This window comes from Polyergus mexicanus, unplaced genomic scaffold (genome assembly GCF_030449975.1).
Source record: "Polyergus mexicanus isolate NDT 795.1 unplaced genomic scaffold, iyPolMexi1.0 SCAF_12, whole genome shotgun sequence".
Classification (NCBI taxonomy): Eukaryota; Metazoa; Arthropoda; class Insecta; order Hymenoptera; family Formicidae; genus Polyergus; species Polyergus mexicanus.
Genome location: NW_027223332.1, coordinates 6689111 through 6709065, shown reverse-complemented (window position 1 = coordinate 6709065; position 19955 = coordinate 6689111). Strand labels below are relative to the sequence as shown.

General features: G+C 38.3%; 3 protein-coding genes across 4 annotated transcripts in view; all 3 read right to left on the bottom strand.

The window, feature by feature from the left end:
* The window catches only part of Hwt (heavyweight), a 115113-nt gene extending 109212 nt beyond the window's left edge, over positions 1-5901 (bottom strand). Inside the window, exons 1-2 of the mRNA XM_070305164.1 lie at positions 5564-5901; positions 3032-3593 (exon numbers count right to left, since the gene is read on the bottom strand). Of these exons, the coding sequence (XP_070161265.1) occupies positions 3032-3593; positions 5564-5901 (900 nt within the window). The remainder of the gene's footprint in view (positions 1-3031; positions 3594-5563) is intronic.
* A 583-nt stretch (positions 5902-6484) lies between these two features.
* Positions 6485-19883, bottom strand: C12.2 (von Willebrand factor A domain-containing protein c12.2). 2 transcript variants are annotated; one of them, XM_070305416.1, is made up of 20 exons: positions 19861-19883; positions 18992-19164; positions 18833-18913; positions 18292-18701; positions 18012-18176; positions 12811-12969; positions 12499-12729; positions 12195-12404; positions 11863-12023; positions 11499-11781; positions 10722-11423; positions 10258-10638; positions 10041-10192; positions 9350-9779; positions 8508-9262; positions 7981-8291; positions 7606-7857; positions 7132-7526; positions 6811-7049; positions 6485-6725 (listed from the first exon to the last, which is right to left on the bottom strand). In XM_070305416.1, exons 2-20 carry the CDS (start codon positions 19104-19106, stop codon positions 6611-6613), a joined length of 5547 nt encoding a protein of 1848 aa, XP_070161517.1. In that variant the 5' UTR covers positions 19107-19164; positions 19861-19883; the 3' UTR covers positions 6485-6610. The 2 variants fall into 2 exon arrangements, with proteins under 2 accessions (XP_070161517.1, XP_070161516.1); XM_070305415.1 differs by lacking the exon at positions 19861-19883 and adding an exon at positions 19267-19631.
* On the bottom strand, positions 14346-17993 carry LOC138938452 (uncharacterized). The gene is made up of 3 exons (XM_070305422.1): positions 17091-17993; positions 15437-16876; positions 14346-15106 (listed from the first exon to the last, which is right to left on the bottom strand). The coding sequence occupies exon 2, from the start codon at positions 16759-16761 to the stop codon at positions 15739-15741; it is 1023 nt and encodes a 340-aa protein (XP_070161523.1). The 5' UTR covers positions 16762-16876; positions 17091-17993; the 3' UTR covers positions 14346-15106; positions 15437-15738.
* Positions 19884-19955: the final 72 nt, after the last annotated feature.

The following is a 19955-nucleotide window of genomic DNA, read 5'->3' as shown; positions in this document are numbered from 1 at the left end:
ATCTCTCAGAGAAACAATTTTCTTGTTTTATCTTACTTAAAAAAAAAAAAAAAAAAAACTGCCTGCAGAAACCTAATGGAAATCATTTTCGCCACTTGTGCAGGAACCCGACTAATTCATAATTTCGGTGAGTAGAATTAGTACACATAATGAAATTCGTTGTTAGATTTTCAAAATTAATTCGTCGTTTAGATCATTTTTCGTCCTAAATATGTAACAGATCAACTAGATCACTGAGTATTGCGTTTACAATTATTCCTAAATAATTATTCAATCTTGCGCTAAATATAATATATTTACTGCTCGGCCGAAAAATAATAAGTTTTATATTTAATATTATGTCAAGAATTGATTATATTATCTGGCGAAATTCTCCAAGCCGATACACATAAACTTCTATAGTTGTAAATTTTATAAACTCGGTAGTTGTTCTAAAGAGTTAATTTCTACTTTTTTATTATAGCATTATATAAACAGATACGGATAAAACTGCAAACAAACAGCATTATTTTTTCTTATAACCGCGTCAGTATTTTGTAATTACGTTGGAACCAATCACGCCTTTGTGCATATATAATGCATAACTTTGTGATATATAATATTTAAATATAAGCATGTGCTAACGATACATATCACGTGTAAAAAAGGTCATACAAACATACAAAAAAGATTAAAAATTATATTAAAAATTAAATACGCACAAATCATTTAAATTAAAGAGATACGTGTACGATTATATATCGTTAATTAAATTTGAAAGATTTAATTAAAAACATAAAAAATTCAAGAAATGTATTATTATCTGAATACCATATATCAAACGTTTAATTTTTGCGCAATACAAAAATATTTTAACTAATTTAACTCGATGTTTTTTTTGTGATTGTGATTTCAATTAAATCATTTAGTATATCTGCACTACAATGCATATCAATGCGCTAAGAAACGCCCTTCCAAAAAATATCGCGACGAAAAGTCTCGACGAAGCCACCGAAAAGCTTCAAAGTGACGAAGCCCTTTTCTATTCGCGATCAATTCGACATCGTCGCGCTACCTCCTCTTTCTTCCACTTTTTCTTTCTCTCTCTCTCTCTCTCTTTATTTTTCCCTCTCCTATTCGTCTTATTCCTTTCATTTCTTTTTTTAGACCCGTAAGCCGACCTTGAGGTCGTTGGAATAAGTCGAGAGAGTCGTCGCGACAACTTAATTTTATTAAAATTCTACAAATCATTTCGTTAACTACAAAATATCATGGCTTTTGATTCGATATAGGAATAAACGCAAATACTTTATTCGGGATATGTAATAAAAAATAGTAAAATTTTATAATCAGCAGACATAATCAAAAATAATCAGCATATTTGAGACTATGAATTGATTGATCGCAACACATAAATTTCATGAGAAATTATTTTAATAATTTATTAAATATCGGCCTAATTTTCACGGAAATGTTTTCATAAAGTCTCTTGTTTATTTCGTATAATGATTATACCCGATTATTAGAGATTATAATGAAATACTCAGATAACACTTGCTTTTACTATTGAGAGCAACCCGATCTATAGAAATAGCTAAATTAAAGAAATATAATATCTCGCATTTCCAATCGAATAAATGGCTGCGCAAATAGGTTTAAATGAGTCTGAAATTATAAATCATAAACTCGAAACTTGCACCATTGCACTTCGTGCCTTCAGACGTATGAAATCGCGATACGATAGACGCCCATTGAGTTCATCCGTTTCGAATGCTGAAGATAATTGCATTATACGATAGCGATGTAAAATATTGTTACGATCATGGCGTAAATGTGAAAACATTCTAAATTCAGAGCTTATCTTGTTTTATATTCTTCTCAATACATTTTATCATACTAATGAAATTTTTTTTTCATTGCATTTTTACTCGACAATATATTGTACATTAAAACTTCGTTCTACAAAAACGAATACCGGAAAAGCATTCCCTTTCGTATTCATGATTACGAGCCATATAACTCTGCATTTTTTCTGTTTAAATACTCTTTTCAAGAATTCTTGAGAATATCTCACCCAATATTGAATACCACGTGCGACGCATAGCATACGCGATTAAAGTCGAGCTTTGGCATGAAGCCAGTAAAATCTTTCTTTTTCGTTATATTAATAATAAAAAAATGTTAAGTGTTATTAGTACCAACGTGGTAAAAGTTTTATTCGATCAACGTAGAATTGAGTTTTTTTTTCAATTTGATTATTAAATATCGCGATAAGCAATTAATGACAGTAACTTGCAATTTGCAATGCAAGTTTGAGTATTTATGCTATTTTTTTGCTATTGACAATTATAAAAGAATATCATTTCGATATCGTGAACAAATAATCTTTATTCCATACACGGTTTCTCATGCCAACAAATATCATCAAACTTTAAAGGGTTCACCTGTACACGAAATAGAGTATAGTGCTTTTCGTCGATTCTCTAGAGACTACTGGATTTTGAAATGCTTGTGATAAGATATATATATATATATATATATATATATATATATATATATATATATGTATATATATATGCGAGAAAGTGGAATTAAAGTCATGATGCTCACATTGGTATGAATATCAATCTTTACTTTCTTTCTTATTAAAATTATATGCTATTTACACTCAATTAATGTAACGAAAATATAAAAGAAAATTGTACATATTGTTATGATAAAAAAATAAAACTAATTTTTAAATATATCTATTACGTCATGTGATTTAACTCTCTATTGATGATATATTCGTAGGATTCTCTATATATTGTGTGTAGTACTTTATATGTAGATGAAAATAAAATAAATAAATGTCATATAGTACTCACGTGTTAACACGTGTCGCGTGTGATTCGCGATTTATGAAAGTATAATAAATAACTCGGAATATACAATATATTCCGAAATATCATCTCTCTTCGTGCTATCTCGTATCCAAAAAAAAAAAAAAAAACGATTGAGATCGCAGTGCGTGGACTTAATTAGAAGCGAATTCGGAAGCGGACGGACTCACCTGCTTGCGGAGCGGCGTGACGCATTCGTCCTTGGTACGCTCGAAACGCTCGAACTTGAAGCTGTTGCTGCGGTAGAGCTCGTTGTCGCTCTGCTGCCTCCTGCAGAGCCGTCGCGTGAGCGCGCGCGGTCTACAGGGCGCACATTCGGCGGCGAGCTCCCAGTGCAAATGCAGCATCGCGAGCTCGGCGGTGCAACGAGCCATCGCGCAGCCGGCGCGTCTCACGCGGCACTTGACCCGCTTGATACGGCCCTCGGATTGCGGTTTGTGACCGCATGGTTGAGTGCAACTGCAGTCCATGCACGTGCGACGCACGCTGCGCGTTTTGGCCGTGTGCGAGCACGGTTTCGCCTCCTCGCCACACTCGCACTCGCATGGCGCCTCGCCGCCGCCTGTGTGGGAGCAATTTAATCTCTCGTCGGTGCATTCGCACGGCTGCTGCTGTGCTTGTTGCAGCTTCAACTGCGAGGAGACGGGGGAAGATGAGGATTGCGCGACTGCTCGGCGACGAGTGCCGGCGCCGCAGGATGTATGCCGGCAGGAACGATCGTTGCATTCGGATCTGCAATGAGAAATATGGGCATGTTAGATGAATAAGATAAATTTGAATGGCAAATTGTGTCAAGTTTGTTAAATGTTAGTACACAGGAAAATTTGTATTAAATTTAACATATATATTACATATATCCGAAACGATCCACACCAATTTTTGTTTTAATTTAACATAATATAGATATATTTGTTAATTGGTGACATTAATACATATTTTTTAACAAGAAAACATAAATTTTCCAACTGTGTAAAGGAAAAAAAGAATTTTTGTTTATTTTTTAATTCAGAATTAAAAATTAATTCCTTGAGACCAAAGAGTTTCTGCTTTTGAAACATCGTATTGATCTTTCTCGAGATTTATAAGTATATCTGTAGCAATTATGCAAGTGTCTAGATATTACTGGAAACGTCGATTTTCATATAGCAATATATTTTGCCCGAAATATCTAACAGCAAGTTAAACCGAGAGAGTTCCTATCGACTATTGGAAACTTCATTTAGCGTATTATCGCACAATGATATTGTGAAATGGTAGAATTCAGTTTGGGGGCCGCAAGAAGGAAAGATAGAAAAAAAAAAAATCAGGTCAGACTGAAAAGGAGAACCGCGAGATGGTTTGCGAGCAACTGTGTAACGATTAAATTTAGCCGCATGTAGATAATTGCATCGCGAGTAATAAATTGATTTCATTATAAATTGATTCAATAATTTAGTAATTTTCCGCCTCAATAATGCTATATCTATAATTTCTTGAATTTCTTGCATGCTCTACGTTTCTCTATTAATGTGTATATATGTATATATTGTGAAGCTCATGAAGAAATAAAATTTATGCATATAACGTTTCAATTATTCGTTTACTTATTTATACAAGCTGATATTTTCATATGTATAAATTTTATTCACAATAAAAAGTATTTTGTTTTGTGATAATTATATATTAAAACGAAATAAATAGCCGTATGTAAAAAATAAGATAAGATGTATTTTTGTAATCTGATAAATGTGATTTTCATGATATTTGTGATCGCGTGAACTAAAATAAAAATGTACGATCGTATATAAAATTCACCGTTTAACACGTGGTACTTTATAAATCAATATCTCAGCATCTCTTTCGAAAATAAAAAACCATGCACGATTTAATATTCTTAAATTCATCTATTAAGCACTGAAATTTGTTCTGTTATGCCGACATGAAAATGCTTTTAAATGTCACATTTGACATTTCATCGTCACAAAGATTCCCCCATGTTAATCCAGACAATGTAATCACTTCATTTATCCCAGGAATGAGCATTTGTATCACTCTTGGGCAACAGCGAAAATCTAGAGATTAACTATGCTAGCTATACATATTCGTCTAAAATCTGCTACGATCAACGCAAGTATCAACAACACATTAGCTCATGATCTTCATCATGCCTTCCACCCCTTTAACCGTGATCTTCTAGAACGCGTAGCCAAGTTTTATGTAATCGACCGCGAACTATAATATCACCATCAAATCGAACGATGCCTATAAACGATTATAAAACAAGATCGCCACCAATAGAATTAAAGCAACGCAAAGCGAAGCATCCGCGATAATGAAGGAAGTACAGCAAATTTGTAACACCCTGTATGTGACGGCGTATCCGAATGGACGTAACTGTTATTCCTACTCTTATCGATCGAACGAAATAGTCGAAAATGTAGAAAGAGTTCAATAACAATAACAATTTTTCAAGGAAATTTATTCCACGATAATTATTTTTTTATGATTCATCACCGGAAGGTTGATGGTCAACAAGTGCTATCGATTGGATAAAGCATCTCATCTTGTTCACTCTATGCAATAAGACCGCAATACTTGAAAAACAGTTTTTTCACATTTACCTAACCAAACAACAACAATAAACATGCTGCTTTCATTCACAGGATGCACCGTCCTATGTATATATTTTATATTATTACTCCGTAACGTGTGTTTATATTTACCTTCTGATTCTTCGCGCGGCCGATCCTCGCTGTACATGCGGACAGGGTTGCGAGTCCGGTGGGCAATCGCAACTGGTGACGGCCGCGGCCGCGCTGGCGGAAGCGGCGGCTGGTCGCGCACGGCGGATCCTGATGAGCACTGGATGCACCGGGCACGGCTGTACCTGGCAGCCGCAGACGATAGTCTGGGGTCCGCCGCCGCGGGATTTACGGCCGCCGCCGCCGCGCTTCGCGCGTTGGTCCACGTGCAGCTGACACGGCTGTACGGGACAGCCGCAACGGGCCGCGGCGGCACCGCGACGCCCGGCACCCTGTACGCGTCTCCACACCCGCTCCATTCAACGACCGGCGTGCGACTGACAATCGGCCACCCCCCCCACACCACCGTCACCCGCGACGGCGCGCGCGCGCGGAAACCGCTTCGATCCTCTCCGCGCGACCTCGGCCGCTCTCGGCTTCCTCTCGCTCTCCGGGGGATGAAATCCCCCTTGCGACCGACCGAAATGCCAAGATGTGTGCCGGTCCACGCTGCCGTCTCCCCACAGCCGACATTCGTTCTCCCTTCCTTCCATGAACGGACAAATCCGGGCGTTTACCCGGAGTGAAAGGTCACAGCTGACTTCTTGGCGAGACCTCGCGCGAGATAACGCTTTGATATATGTGCGGATTGAGATGTTCTAATTTGTGTTTACCTCCTGGCAGCTTGAAGACTGAAAAGATTTTATGTTAGTAATGTAATATGTCGATTATTGGATGAGACCGAATGAGGAAGTGCCAGTATTATTATGTACATATTTCTTTTTAATGACAGTTATTATATAAGTTTGTTATACTGAAGCTGTGCTCTTGTGAGATTTGTAAATATATTCAAAATTGGAAATTTTTTATTTACATAAATTTATAATAATTATATAAATGTGATTGTGTGTGCTATGTATATAAAAACATATATCCCCAAAAAATTAATAATTAATCCTATGTTGGTAATTATATAAATAAAAACGCCTTATATTTTTATAAAATTATTCCGATTAGTTATAATCCGCGTTAAGTCGACCGCGTACTTAAAACCGAAGCGGCAAATATCTGCTGTAAAATTCGTGGTATATTTTTAAGGTCCATACACACAAATGCGCGACCAGAAGGCATCTTTTTCATCAATCTAAAAGTAGCATAAATATCTGAATTAGAGTATTGATTTTACTAAGAATATAAAAAGGGATAAATAATGAAAATTGTAAAATCACCTGTTTGCTTGATCGCCCAATGATCCGATGAAAATAGCGTAGGAATTCACGTCCACATTAGACATCAATACTTTCGCGAATCGTTCAGGACAAATGCCATAACGTTCGAGATTCGCATCCGAAAGAACAACTACAATAGACTCGTCGGAATCTTCTTTCGCCAAACTCGCAATTGCGTGTTGCGTCGCTTCCAAGGTATTATCCCCAGACATGCAAAATTGCGAGTGAGCGTGCATCGCCTAAAGAGATTAATTAAAACTTAAATTATAATTAAATTGCACAAGTAATTTTATAAAAGAAAACGACATAAATAAATCTTACCTTAATCACTTCCAATCTTCGTTTATTGTCCGTTGGTGGTTGCGTACGATCGACAAAAGCAATACGATAATCGTCACCGGAATGACCGACAATGTCGTATTGAAACTTTCCCTCGTAGCCGCTGAAAGCCTCCATCATCATGACGCAGGCCTCTAATTCGCGATCCAATCGGCCGTCATAACTATTGAACCTGTACATGCTACCGGACACATCCGCGACAAGTTTCAATCGTTTCGGTTTCAATTGAGGAGTGCCAATCTCCGGCTCTTTCTCCGCTCTACGCCGATAAATTGTTTTCTCGCCCGTTAATCCCTCGATTAATTTCGTATCATCCAGTTCGCCCGACGTCTGATGCCTGCACCATTGTCGCTCGTTGCTCTTGGTCTGCAGCGTACCTATATAAAATAAAGAACGCGTACAATAAAGAACAATGATGTCCTTAAAAGTTCGCGGATGCGGACTTGCAACGCTCACCTAATACGACTCTCAAGGCCTGCACTTGATTATGAACAGCGTCGCTGAACTGACTATACAACTTATGGTCGTATTCGCTCATTTTTATATCTTTCAGCCGCTGCTTAAATGCGCGAAGGCCCATCTCGCGAGCAGCCTTCTTTACATGTTCCGGCACCGCGTTCTTCTCTTCGTCACTGAGTTGATGCACCGTGTGTCCAGCATCTAGTCGATACGGTCCTCCCTTTCCGCCTAAACCCGCCGTATCTCGACCTAAATATACATTCCAAATTTTATTTTGTAACAATTGCACGTTGAAATGACGTTTAATACAGATGTAATCTCTCTTCAAACTTTATCTTATTTATTATTTTATTTAGATATTTGTATTCACACCTCCGGTTCCCCCGGCCCAAGTATTGCCACCTACGTGTGGTTCATTATTTTTATCGACCTTGCCGTGCTTCGGGCCGGTGACATCCTGTCCCGAATATCTTTCTTTGGTAATCTGCACCTTCTCCTCGTCGGTGCCTACCATTTTACGCCAAGCGCCCAATGACTTTTCTATATTCATGATTGATGTCTCCCATAAACGTATGCAGCCACCGGCGTCTATTGTGACGAGACCTTCGTTCGATGTAAGTGACGCATAAAGCGGAAGGTCCTTCGTATATAGCCATTGTGTCAATGGCGAGACATTAACCGGTCTAGTAAAAGATTTAATGCTTTTCTCAGTCGCGTTCGATCGGAAACAGATATATATAAAAATAGCACAAGGGGGAAGATATATATTCTATATTATATTTATACATTATTTTTTTTCAACGTAAAACGTGAAATGTGAAAGTTGATAGGTATAAGCTTTGCGAAAACTTGCATTTTTGTTAGCACATATTTATCGTGTTTATCGCAAATTTACTTACTTCGGAATAGGTAAATATCGTAGTTTGTGATTTATCGTATCGACTATCTCTAAATAAGCGGAGATTCCTGCATGTTTTCTATCCTTCGGATAAACTTCATCGGATACTTGACTGGGCGAAATCGTTCTGATCACTTGTCCGTTCTGCGTAATGATAGGCGTTATAAAGCTACGCGTTCTTTCCTTTCTCGGCCAAAAATGCAGATCGTTGGAACTGTCCAAATCCGGGAAACCTATCACAATGCCGGCGTATGTATTATCGGTCACTAATAATCGATTCGGAGAATCTATCTTCTGTTGAAGAGCTTTGCTCAGTTCTGTTTTGTGCAGACCGCTTCTACCGCAATTCAAAATGCTACCGGTTTTAAGATCGGTGCTATTAGACTCGTCCAATTCATGCAAGATATTAGGGCATGGATCCGAATCCGTAGATTTCATGAGAACGTATTTATTCTTCGACGTATCCTGAATTAACCATTTTCTATCGGATGCGAGTAAAACCGATTCGATGTTACACGGTAAATTCATCGAGTAAGCGCACATATTTTGTAAATTGACAGCTTCGATTTTGTTGTGGTTTTGCGTATGTAAGACAATCAGATTATGCGACAACAGTAAATCTGCCTTCATTTTCCACTGAGGAGTTTTACTTCTGAAAGCATTTGATAATCTATCGCTGGCAACATCCAAAAAAGATGAAATCTGTAATTCTCGTACGGAACCCTCGTTTATATTTACCATGAGCATGGAATTACTCTAAAAATAATCACACAAAAGAATGAGAAATGAAAAGTTGATGAAAAAATCCTATGTAACAGATATTTGTTAACAGATATTACTTACGGTTTCTTCATGTACTATAACATCCCCAAGATTATCAACCGCGACATTATAAAATGGCATATTGCCTCTAGCGGGGCTTATCAAGTCTTGTAACGATGTCTCGCGAATTTGTTCCGATTCCGGCGACATGCTAAATATACTCAAAGGATTCGTCGTGAGAACGTGTATTCTGTCGTCCGTACCATCCCCTTTACTTCCGTTCGCAACCGCTAAAGCGGTCACTGTACTATTCTCGCTAATGGGTATTGTCCAGTAAGTTTGTAATTCCGTGAACCAAGCCGATCTGGCTTCAACTCTATCTAGAGTCCGGTCGTTTTGCGCCGGAAATGTCGGCGACTTTAACTTAACATATCTTTCCTGAGCAGATATATTTTGAAATGCGTTCGAAATGTTCCAACTACCACAGACCTTCATCTCAGGTAAAGATATTCTACAACGGAAAAGAGGGAGGAACATTGTTTGAAAAAAATCGACATTTCATATATCTTTTATATTCTTTTCATTTTTTCTTATATTTTTCTCGCATTCTCATTTATTATCTGTATAAATTCGTACAATAAGTTCGCGCTCTATATCATAAAATAAAAAAACAAATTACAAAATTGTTCAAATCAATTAATAATTCTTGTGTATTTAATTAATATATATGTTTTTTAAACTTCAAAATATCAATATGTACAGATTATCTTACTCTTTAGCTAAGGAAACATTGGTTGGACTCGTTCCAACGGGAATCCCATGTTTATGAAGCACAGTTACCAAACTATCATATACTTCTTGACTATATCGATCAAAGTCAAAGACGTTGCGCACTACAGTAGCTAACGATTCGTTCGGAAATTTCTACAACATTATTGTGGAAATTACATCGATGCAATATATATACCCCCGAAAAATTTTTAACTCACCTCTAAATGTTTAATTATATTAACCACTTCTCGAGTCGAATAAGGATACGACACTAGACCTTGATCGGCCATACTTCTCAGCTCGCCGAAAGCCTTCACTAATTTATGTATCGTCTGTTCGTCTATATGTGGGCCGTATTGTCTCAAGAGCTGAATCTCGCTTTGTATACTCGGATTATCAACTGAATGCGTGCTGAATAGATCACCCAGAGCACCGAAGAAATCGTTACCCAAGAACGGGAAGCCCGGTCTGTTTGCCAACACTATCATTCTAAAGTCCGGATGCATAGGAATACTGTTTGAATCGCGTCCGTTGTCACTGGTACGAGGAACGATTCGCCTACCATCGGACAAAATCATTTCGCCCGATTCCACTAAGGTCTGAAAATGAAACAGAATCGTCTGAAAATTCATGAAGCGTATATTGTTGTTGTAACTTTACATATGTGTTGTCAAGTACACACTTTCAATATACACGTCACATGCGTGGGTGCTTTGTCCGCCTCGTCGATGACAAGAACGTGGCCTAGTTTAACTGCTTGCACAAGCGGCGAGTCTTCATAAACAACTTTGCCATCTCTGACCATCGGTTGCAGGGTCAAAGTTTGCACGGTCGTGTCCCGGTGCAACTGTATGTATTCGCGTGGCCGATTTAGCAACTGCAACAATCGATCCATGATCTTATTCTTGCCGACACCCTGATTACCGACCAGCAGAAGATTCTGCCCCAGGCTGAAGTCTTGTAGTAACAGCTCCAAGAGCGCGACATGCTCCGGCACGTCGTAAAACACGATATCGGGTACTTTGCTCAGAAACGCGGTGCGATATCGATCTACGACGGTGTCGCCGATCCTCACGATATCCTTCGTGATCGTGCACACAACCTTCGAATCCTCCGCGGTAGATTTTGGAAGAACGATGTTCAGTCGACGACAACAGTCCTCGAGGGCCTGTTTCGCGATTGCCGGCAAGAAGCGCGCTAGACACGCGCGTTGTACCATGTTGTAGGCATCGTTGCACCGAAATCTGTGCATTCGCTCGGCGATTCGCAAAAGCTGCCGAGTACTCAGCGAACCGGCGAGAGACTGTAGAGTCGGATCCTCGGACGAGCGCAAGACGTGCGCCAATTCTACGATATTCAACAACGCTCGGCTAGGCTCTCCAAACTGCAAAACAAATTACTCGGTGAGAATTTACCGGAGGCTGAGTTCTCACGCATCGACATTTCTCTTCATGATCACCTTCGACTGGATAATATGAATCTCCTCATGCTTATCGAACGGCTTCATCTCATGGAAGAGAAACAAGTTCAACAGCTCGGAATTCAACCATTGCCCGGATGAACTGTTGACAATCGGCGGCTCAGCCAAGGCTATCAGTCTGAAAGCGGGATGAATTCGCAAAACACCACGATCGCGCATCTCCTCGTCGGATCTATTGTATTCTCTCTTTATCTCGTCGTAACGATCGGCTCGTACGAGTCGCTTACCATCGTGCAGCTGCAACTCCCGATCGTGGACTAATCTGCGAGCAAATGCGGCGCAAATTTCATTTTATTACCTCGCCAATCGCTAATGCCAACGGAATGCCGAAAATGCCGATTACCTGTGCAGTATAGCTAAAGTACTAGAATGAATCCTATTAATACCATCCAGCACGGCTAATTTGCCATTGAGAGCCGCGTCGACCAGCGGTGAATCTCTCCAGACTGTGTCGCCGTTAAGGGATGTGGTCCGTTGTTGTATAAGATCTCTAGACGTCATATCCTAAATATTTCAACCGTTTCATTACGAACGAATTGCCGCAATAACTGTCGTACGCGCGAGCTAAATTTTTACAAATCGAACGAAAATCGTCATTTTTCACGAGAAAACACATAATCGCAAACTAATGTTGCGATGTAATCTCGTGTTTGTAAGAAAATGCTCGAGACTTGCCTGATAGAGGACTATTGGCTCCACTTGATATCCTAATAAATCAGCGAGCCGTCGAATGGTAGTGGACTTGCCGCAGCCCTTCGGTCCGATCAAGCAGAAATCGGACGTCAAGTGAGACTCCAACATGCTCGCCAACAAATTATTCTGATAATTAGTCTCTACATACAGATCATTATTTACGCTACTAGATTGGTTCGTGCCGCAAGAAACCTATTCGCAAAATAAATTCGGATATTTCAGCAACAGAAATTAGTAATGTAACGAATATAAGCGTATTACAAACAAATAATTATTTATAGCTTACGTGAAAATTTGCTTGCCCATTATTGCGCTTTATGTTGATCTCCAAAAGACCATCAGCTGTCTTTGTAGCATTAATTTGACTATTAACAGTACGCTTCTTTTTGGAATCACTCAAAATGTTAAAGGTTCTAAGAATATCCTCGACGGCATTCTGACCTTCTTTACTCAAAAAAAGTTTATACGGATAAAACCTATAGAAGACGTCGTACATCGACAAGTCGGGGCTTTTGTCCTATGCAAACACGCAAAATTAACCCCAAGACCAACAAAACGTGTCACGTATAATATATCGATCCAAAAGCTGAAAATTTACCAGAATTAAAGCAGCCGATGACAAATTGTCTAAAGGAAAATCTGGCAAGCCTATAGTGATCGCTTCTTGAGTAACTAATGCGTGAGCGCACGATAACAATTGCGATAATTTTCCAGAGTCGACGTTAGGCGCTAAATTTCTCAAGATCTCGAATTGTTCCTTAAAAATCAAATCTCAATATAGTATACTCGATATTTCGCATATGAACAAATGTTAAAACTTAATAAATTATGTGTTTGCCCTTGCCTTTTGTTAGATTGGTTTCATTTCTTGTAGAGAATAAAAGTATTAATTATTTTAGAGTATGCTATGATTTTATAAAGATTTTTTTTTTTGCATTTAACGATACCAATCAAGAGAAAGAACAATTGAATTTTTAGCAATTGCGTTACAGCCATTAAATAAGCGTCCAATTTATGCTTAATAATATTACATTCAGGCAACTAACGCTTAAATTCCGCACTCGAAACATCGTGGCAGAACGAAAGTTTCAAACTCACGTAGAAGTTTACGACTGTGTTGTAAGATTGTAATATATTTAACGTTATTTAACGCGGGTCTCTATCCGCACAGCATACGTTGAATCGCTCGAATTTGGTAAGCCCGTGGCGGGAGTTATCTTACCATTACTTCCGCCTTCTCCGATGGCATAGCTCGCATAATCGGCATGCGGAAAAGCGGCGGAACCGTCCGCACGTGAGGAATGTACGACTCGATACACGAAACAGTCCTCCTTCCGAGGAGAGTGATTAACGCCGAGAGCCTTCCAACATTGCGCGCCCAGATGAATAACTACTACTCGGCACGGAAGCCGCGCGAGAGATATCGTCGCGCCCACCCACTCGGAATTTCCATCGAAAACTTTCAATCGGACCGGATTATAATCTCGGGCCCTCGATCGACTGTGTAATTGCGGCGTTGGCGGAAATGTGGTTTTCGTGACTAGTCCATCCCCGGAACTCGTCGCGAAAATAGAAGAAACGAAAAATCAATTTCGCGCCGAAGCTTCTCGTAATTCTCTCGACACTTCTTCGATTATTATCCATGTCGGAGTTTCGTCCTATTCCGATTATTCGCCGTTATACGTTATATCGAATACAGACTGCGCCGATTTCGGATAGATAAGATCAACGACCGAGCCGACATTATCTCGCGATTAAATACGAATTTGTTATAAAACGCGAACTCGCCAGGAAAAATCCATCATCTTTCTTCAAAGATGCGTCACCAGCTGTCGAAATATTAATCAGCTGTTCCGCAAACACGCGATTCCTTGTTCCTAGCAATTTCCGGTAGTTCAATGCACTTTCGCGTTGGAAATCAAATATGACACTTGAATTATTTCGAACAGAAGACTCTCGCCCATTTTAACAATGACATTTCTATCTTTGTAGCTTAAAAGCATGTAATAATATAAAACTTCGGTATATGTATGCATTTAGAGAATAAAATAAATTTTAATACATCATAAGCATTGCTCAGACATTTACATTTTTACTAACCATAATAATAACAGAGCGAATGAATCATGGCAAACTTAAATTATAACACACAATATTTTTCCCAGGCACATCCATCAGCTATAAAGTCAAGCTTCTATTTTAATTAAAGCCAACTTTCGCGATGATTGATTATTAAACGATGGTATCATGTATGTAGAAAATAGATGTCTGCACACCTTTATTTATATATCTGCCAAGTTTTATTACTCTGCAAATATAGGCGCCGGGCATATTAGCTGTCTTGTGCGGTTTCTATAAACGTGACTTTGGCGCTCTGTTATTTTCATTTTTCATTATGGTGACTGGCAGTAATTTCGCAAAGATGGCCCACATAAGCTCAGTCACGAGCATATAATGCTATATACAATCCATATAAAACGCAAAAATAATTCTGATCCAATCCGTATAATATTACACAAATGTAATATTATTACGTGCAATTTATTCTAAATTTATTTTTCATAAATTCTTTAATACATAGTATATGTGTTTCTTAGTTGGTTCTGCACGTGACAGCAGTTTCTACGGACTCTAACGATATGTACACTATGTATTGTACATTTCGTGACGGATAATATTCGTTCCACGAGAAACGATTTAAATACTCCATGCTGTGTAATTATTTTAAAGTTTTAAGTGATCTTTTCCACGAGTTTTATTATTAACTGAGTTCAATTCAGTTTCTCCGACCGGCGATAAAACAAGGCGATGTCTCCGCGTTGACTTCAATTCTCTCGGTGCGCAATAACGAGGTTGCAACACGGCTTTGGATTAATTCTCCATGAAAATGCTATCTATCAGAATGTCGAGATGTAAAGTACGTTTATATCGAACTAAAATAATGCCTTGTATAAATTTTGTATTAATTATAAATAATGAAGAAGCTGTACAAGCAAAATTATTTATAAAAGCTTTTTATAATAAAAACTTGCATTTTATAGGATAATTTAAAAATGTTGATTATAATATTAAAAAATTTTTTTTGTAAACTTAAAATGATTCAATGAGAATAATATCTATAAATTTGTGCGCGTGTGTGTGTGTGTGTGTGTGTGTGTGTGTGTGATAAGAAATACGTAAAATATTTTGCAGATATATAATTTTTTAAAATTTTAAATAAATACCTTATACTTCTCTTTCATCGAAAATATGTACAGGATGTTTTGTGCATTGATAAAAGTAATATAATGCACAAAATGTCTTTGGCAAGAGTCATATCAATTGCACTTCATTTATCACTTTGGAAAATAAACTGTTTATTAAGTATCATTGATTGCAAATATAAAGGTTCTCTTCGTTTCTTTTCTATCGGAGATAAAAACTCACAATACGGTATTGATAAAATGATGATACACAAAGAATATCAATTGCAGCTGGAACAATGAAACACGAAAATAGAGGAATGCGCGTTTAGTCGGTCTATCATTCAATTGCAGGCCAGAGATTCCAACGAGGACGCGCGTTTCTCAAAGGAATTAAAACTCGGCATTACAATGTGCAGCTGCAGACGACCAGGCGGAGACCATGCGGCCGCTAGATCGTTCCGAGATTCATCTTCGTTTTTCAAATCATCCTCCTCTACGTCCGAGATTAGATCCTTTGACTGGGTGCTCTCCCCCTTCCGAATTTTGTCTCCCGTCGCGTCCTTTATCTTAGATAATCGTTTTCGCGTGAGTTTCGCCTCGGTTGCCTTTGTAATACATTCTAACTTACAATTCTTCTGCAGCTTGTAATTCTGCACAACTATACGCTCTCTCCCTGCAAAGATCGAATCCTCGCGCGTCTGCGAGAAATGTTTCCTCCTCCGGACGGCGCTCCATCGTTCTTCCACTTTCTTCGAACGCTCTTCCGATTCCATCAACTCGTAATCTTGAGCTCTTCCGGAGAGATCCAACCATTGTAGCACTCGCTCAGACAATGGATTCCAATGCGCATCCGATAATCTATCGGCTTGTTTGCATTCCGTCATAGTGGAAAACGTGTCTCGCTGCAAACACATCGACTGCCCGACGTTGCTGCTATGATTAAAGGCGGCTTCGTTCATTGAGCGAAATGTCGCTTCCTCTTTCTCCAACGTTTGACAATCTTCGTTCAACTTTTCAATGTCATTCACGTAAATTTCCAGGAGGCCTCCGGTCTTTTCGCTGCACATTCTCGCGCAAGGTGGAGCCGATTGCCTACGCACAATTCTCGGCGGCATCTTGTTGTTTGAAAAATTCTTCTCCACTACGACGTGCAAATTCATTAAGCAGCTGTTCAAGCGATCTAATCTGGTTTCGGTTTGTTCGTGTTTCGCGGAAAAATTCTTCTCCCCGAATATCCGCGGACGTCGATGTAGCCGCGGATTAATGACAGGATCGTCAGGTGACAAGACAGCGTGTCGCATACCATCCACCCAGACAGTTCGCACGAATAGAGGCCTCTCCGACGACGCCCATATAGCCGGCATAACGCGATTTGATACGCGTAAAAATATTAATAATTATTCCGTAGCAGCAATAATTTTTAAGAAAGTTTAGCGTCGTCGATCAATTATTTAAAAAAAATCGATATTTTACTTAATTCTATATATATATAATAGATATAGAGAAATAATATTATTATTTTTATAATAATATTATATTAACATAATATTATTATTTTTAATCCAGTACGTCTTCAACACGTTATATTTAATTTTAATGTGTTGTTCAGAATATAATAATAAAAAGAAAAATTAAACTGCTTGGTACAGCAGATATTTCTTCAATATCTTTCAATAATAATTAACGAACATACGTATTCCGCGAATGATATTGTCACATCACCGTTTCTCACGAAATTTTAGAAACATTTTAGAAAAAGGCGAAAATATTATTATGCTAACAGTCGCGCGGCTAACGTTGCTGCGCTGTCAAACTGGAACGTTGGGATTCGAAGAACCCCGATGGCTTCGCGTTTCTTTCTAATCTGAGACGTAAATTCGTTTGATTCCCCAACGTATCGACTCGTATAGGACAGGGTAAGGTTTCGATTGTTTGTGAGACACGCGATCCGAGCCGCGCGATGCCTGTGACCATGGCGCAGCCACGAGCCCGCGTTTATATGCGAACGAGAGAAGCAAATCGGAAGGAAGGGATGGATGCGGACCGCAAGGGGAGGGAATACGCGCGACCTCCGCACCCCATGCCTAATGGTACGCTACTCCGGCCCCATAAATCAGGCAAAAGTTTCTCGGAAATTGTATCGCACCGTCTCTCCTTTGGGGCCACGCCAGCGAAACATACGACATTCTCTTAAAATCACCGCTGAGGCATCAAATCGTTATTACCTCATATTTTTATCTCATTAGCAATTATATCTCTGATAGTCGAATATGACTGAGAACAACGAATAGATTGAACTCGTGTCTTTAATCACCACCGTCGAGAAAGCTATTTTAATGCGACAGTAATCATACGATACGTACGTTCGCAAATTGCTATGACAAAGTTTAATGAAACCATATTACTACATAATTAGAAGCTTGTTTAATGACTTTTCTAAACGTTGATTCAATTTCGTATGTTTATGCAATATATCTTGGAAAGGTAATACCAATTTCCGTGCATGACATTTAACATTTTAATACTTCACGTAGAACACGGAATCTATTCAGTTAATTGAGCTCTTTGGCTGATCCAACTTTTAAAAATCACGTACTTAAGTATACATACTTACCTCAAATGTCGGCGGTGGAATGTGACGAGCCTGAAATCTAGATCTGAGAGGAGGATCTAACGAATGACCAGGGTATCGTGGTGACGGTAGACCGAGTGCTATTACTATGAAATTTTCGCTGACTCGTACGAGACGCCACGCGTCTAATTCTGTTTGAGTGTGCATCTGCAAATAAATTTTCCACAAATTTATTACTTATATAAATTAGATGGTTTAAAGAGAAATTCTATCTAAGATAATAAATTTTTTTCTATGTAGAATCATATAGATGGGCAAATACCTTTAGTAATTTGTCGTATCGAGATGCCGGGATAAGAAATCTACCATCTTCTAAATGCATTTCACGATTTTCTAATAAATTATTTAGCACAGGTAACACGTTTCGCTCCGCCTTTTCCACACCTTCGAGTATGAGAACTCGTCCATTGGTCGCGGCTCTTACGGCACTCTGATCATGATAATATGCAGTGCCGCTTTTGATCTCTCTTCTCTGCTTTAAATCTGCTTCTGTGGTATCACGGGTAAGTGCGATGAATTCCAATTCACGATCGGTTAACTCCAGGAAGGCTAGCGCGAGCTCTCGTCTACGCGCACCAGGTCCGCCCATCAAAAACATATCTTGATGTAAAATATCTTTCTGAAGCATCCATTTTAGATGTCTCAGTGTTTCTTGAGATTGCATATTTAACACTATTCAAAAATAAAGGAAAACATGCATCATATACTATACTGCTTAATGACTTATCAATTTATTTAATTCTCTTGTACATATCATATTATATAATATATGTGTAATAAATAACAAAATATGCAACACTTACGATACTTTCTTGGAACATACTCTGGATTGTTCGCTAGTCTCACTTCTTTTGATACATCACCAATAGTGATAACTGCATTTTCTAAAACAGAAATATACAATTACTCAATATCACGAGGAAAACAAATCAATATCATCAGTAAAGTCACCACAATCTCACCTGATTCACAACGTAGAAACACCAAAAAATTTGGCCTATAGGTAAATCTATTGGATCGCTCCAAAATTCGACCCACCGTTGACAGGCGATAGAAATTCCGAGGGATGGATAACATCTCTCACAAAACAACACTTTAATTCCACGTAGAAAACATGCTATGCCTAAGTAGCGACCTGCAAACATTTCATATGATACATAATATAACGAGCTGTCAAAAATCTTAACAAAGTGTTTTAAAATAATGACAGACTAAATGACTGTCGGTCTTTACTTACGTTTTAATATAACATAACCTAATTCGTCGACACCACGTGTCGGCACACGTGATCGCGTTAGATGTTAGATCATATGGTCGTATCTTACGTTTTCATTAGTAGTCATAGGGTCTGTTCTTTATAGCTAAACTAATTCAGAGCTTATCTTTCTCTTGCCAATGTGGAAAGAAAAAGAGACACTCTGAACTAGTGCAGCCAGTTCAGCTATAAAGAACAGATCCATATACATGAATGAACAATGAACATATATATATGTACGAATGATTTTTGACTGGCAATCTGTATTGAAATAAACAACAAGATTATACGAATGACAGTGCAATCTAGCGAAACACGTACATCGTACATTATGTAACAATATGCTCGCTATTTTTCGATGTAATCTTCCATTATTATAATCGAAATAAAATTATTATCATTATTACACGGTTTTAATACAAATAAATAAAAATGTAAAAATATCTTGAACTTTTTAAAAATATACTTCACTTTAATTAAAATAAACTATATTTATATTTGTAATGTCGACGACGATCGATATCGTGGAAATTTCAAAATAACTCGACGCACAGCTATTCTTTTCCAAATACTTACAATAGAATACGTGAAGTTCCTTTTATCTTAAGACGCGCGAGTAATTCTACAAGTCATATAATATATATTGCGTATGACACACAAGAGGTCAAAGT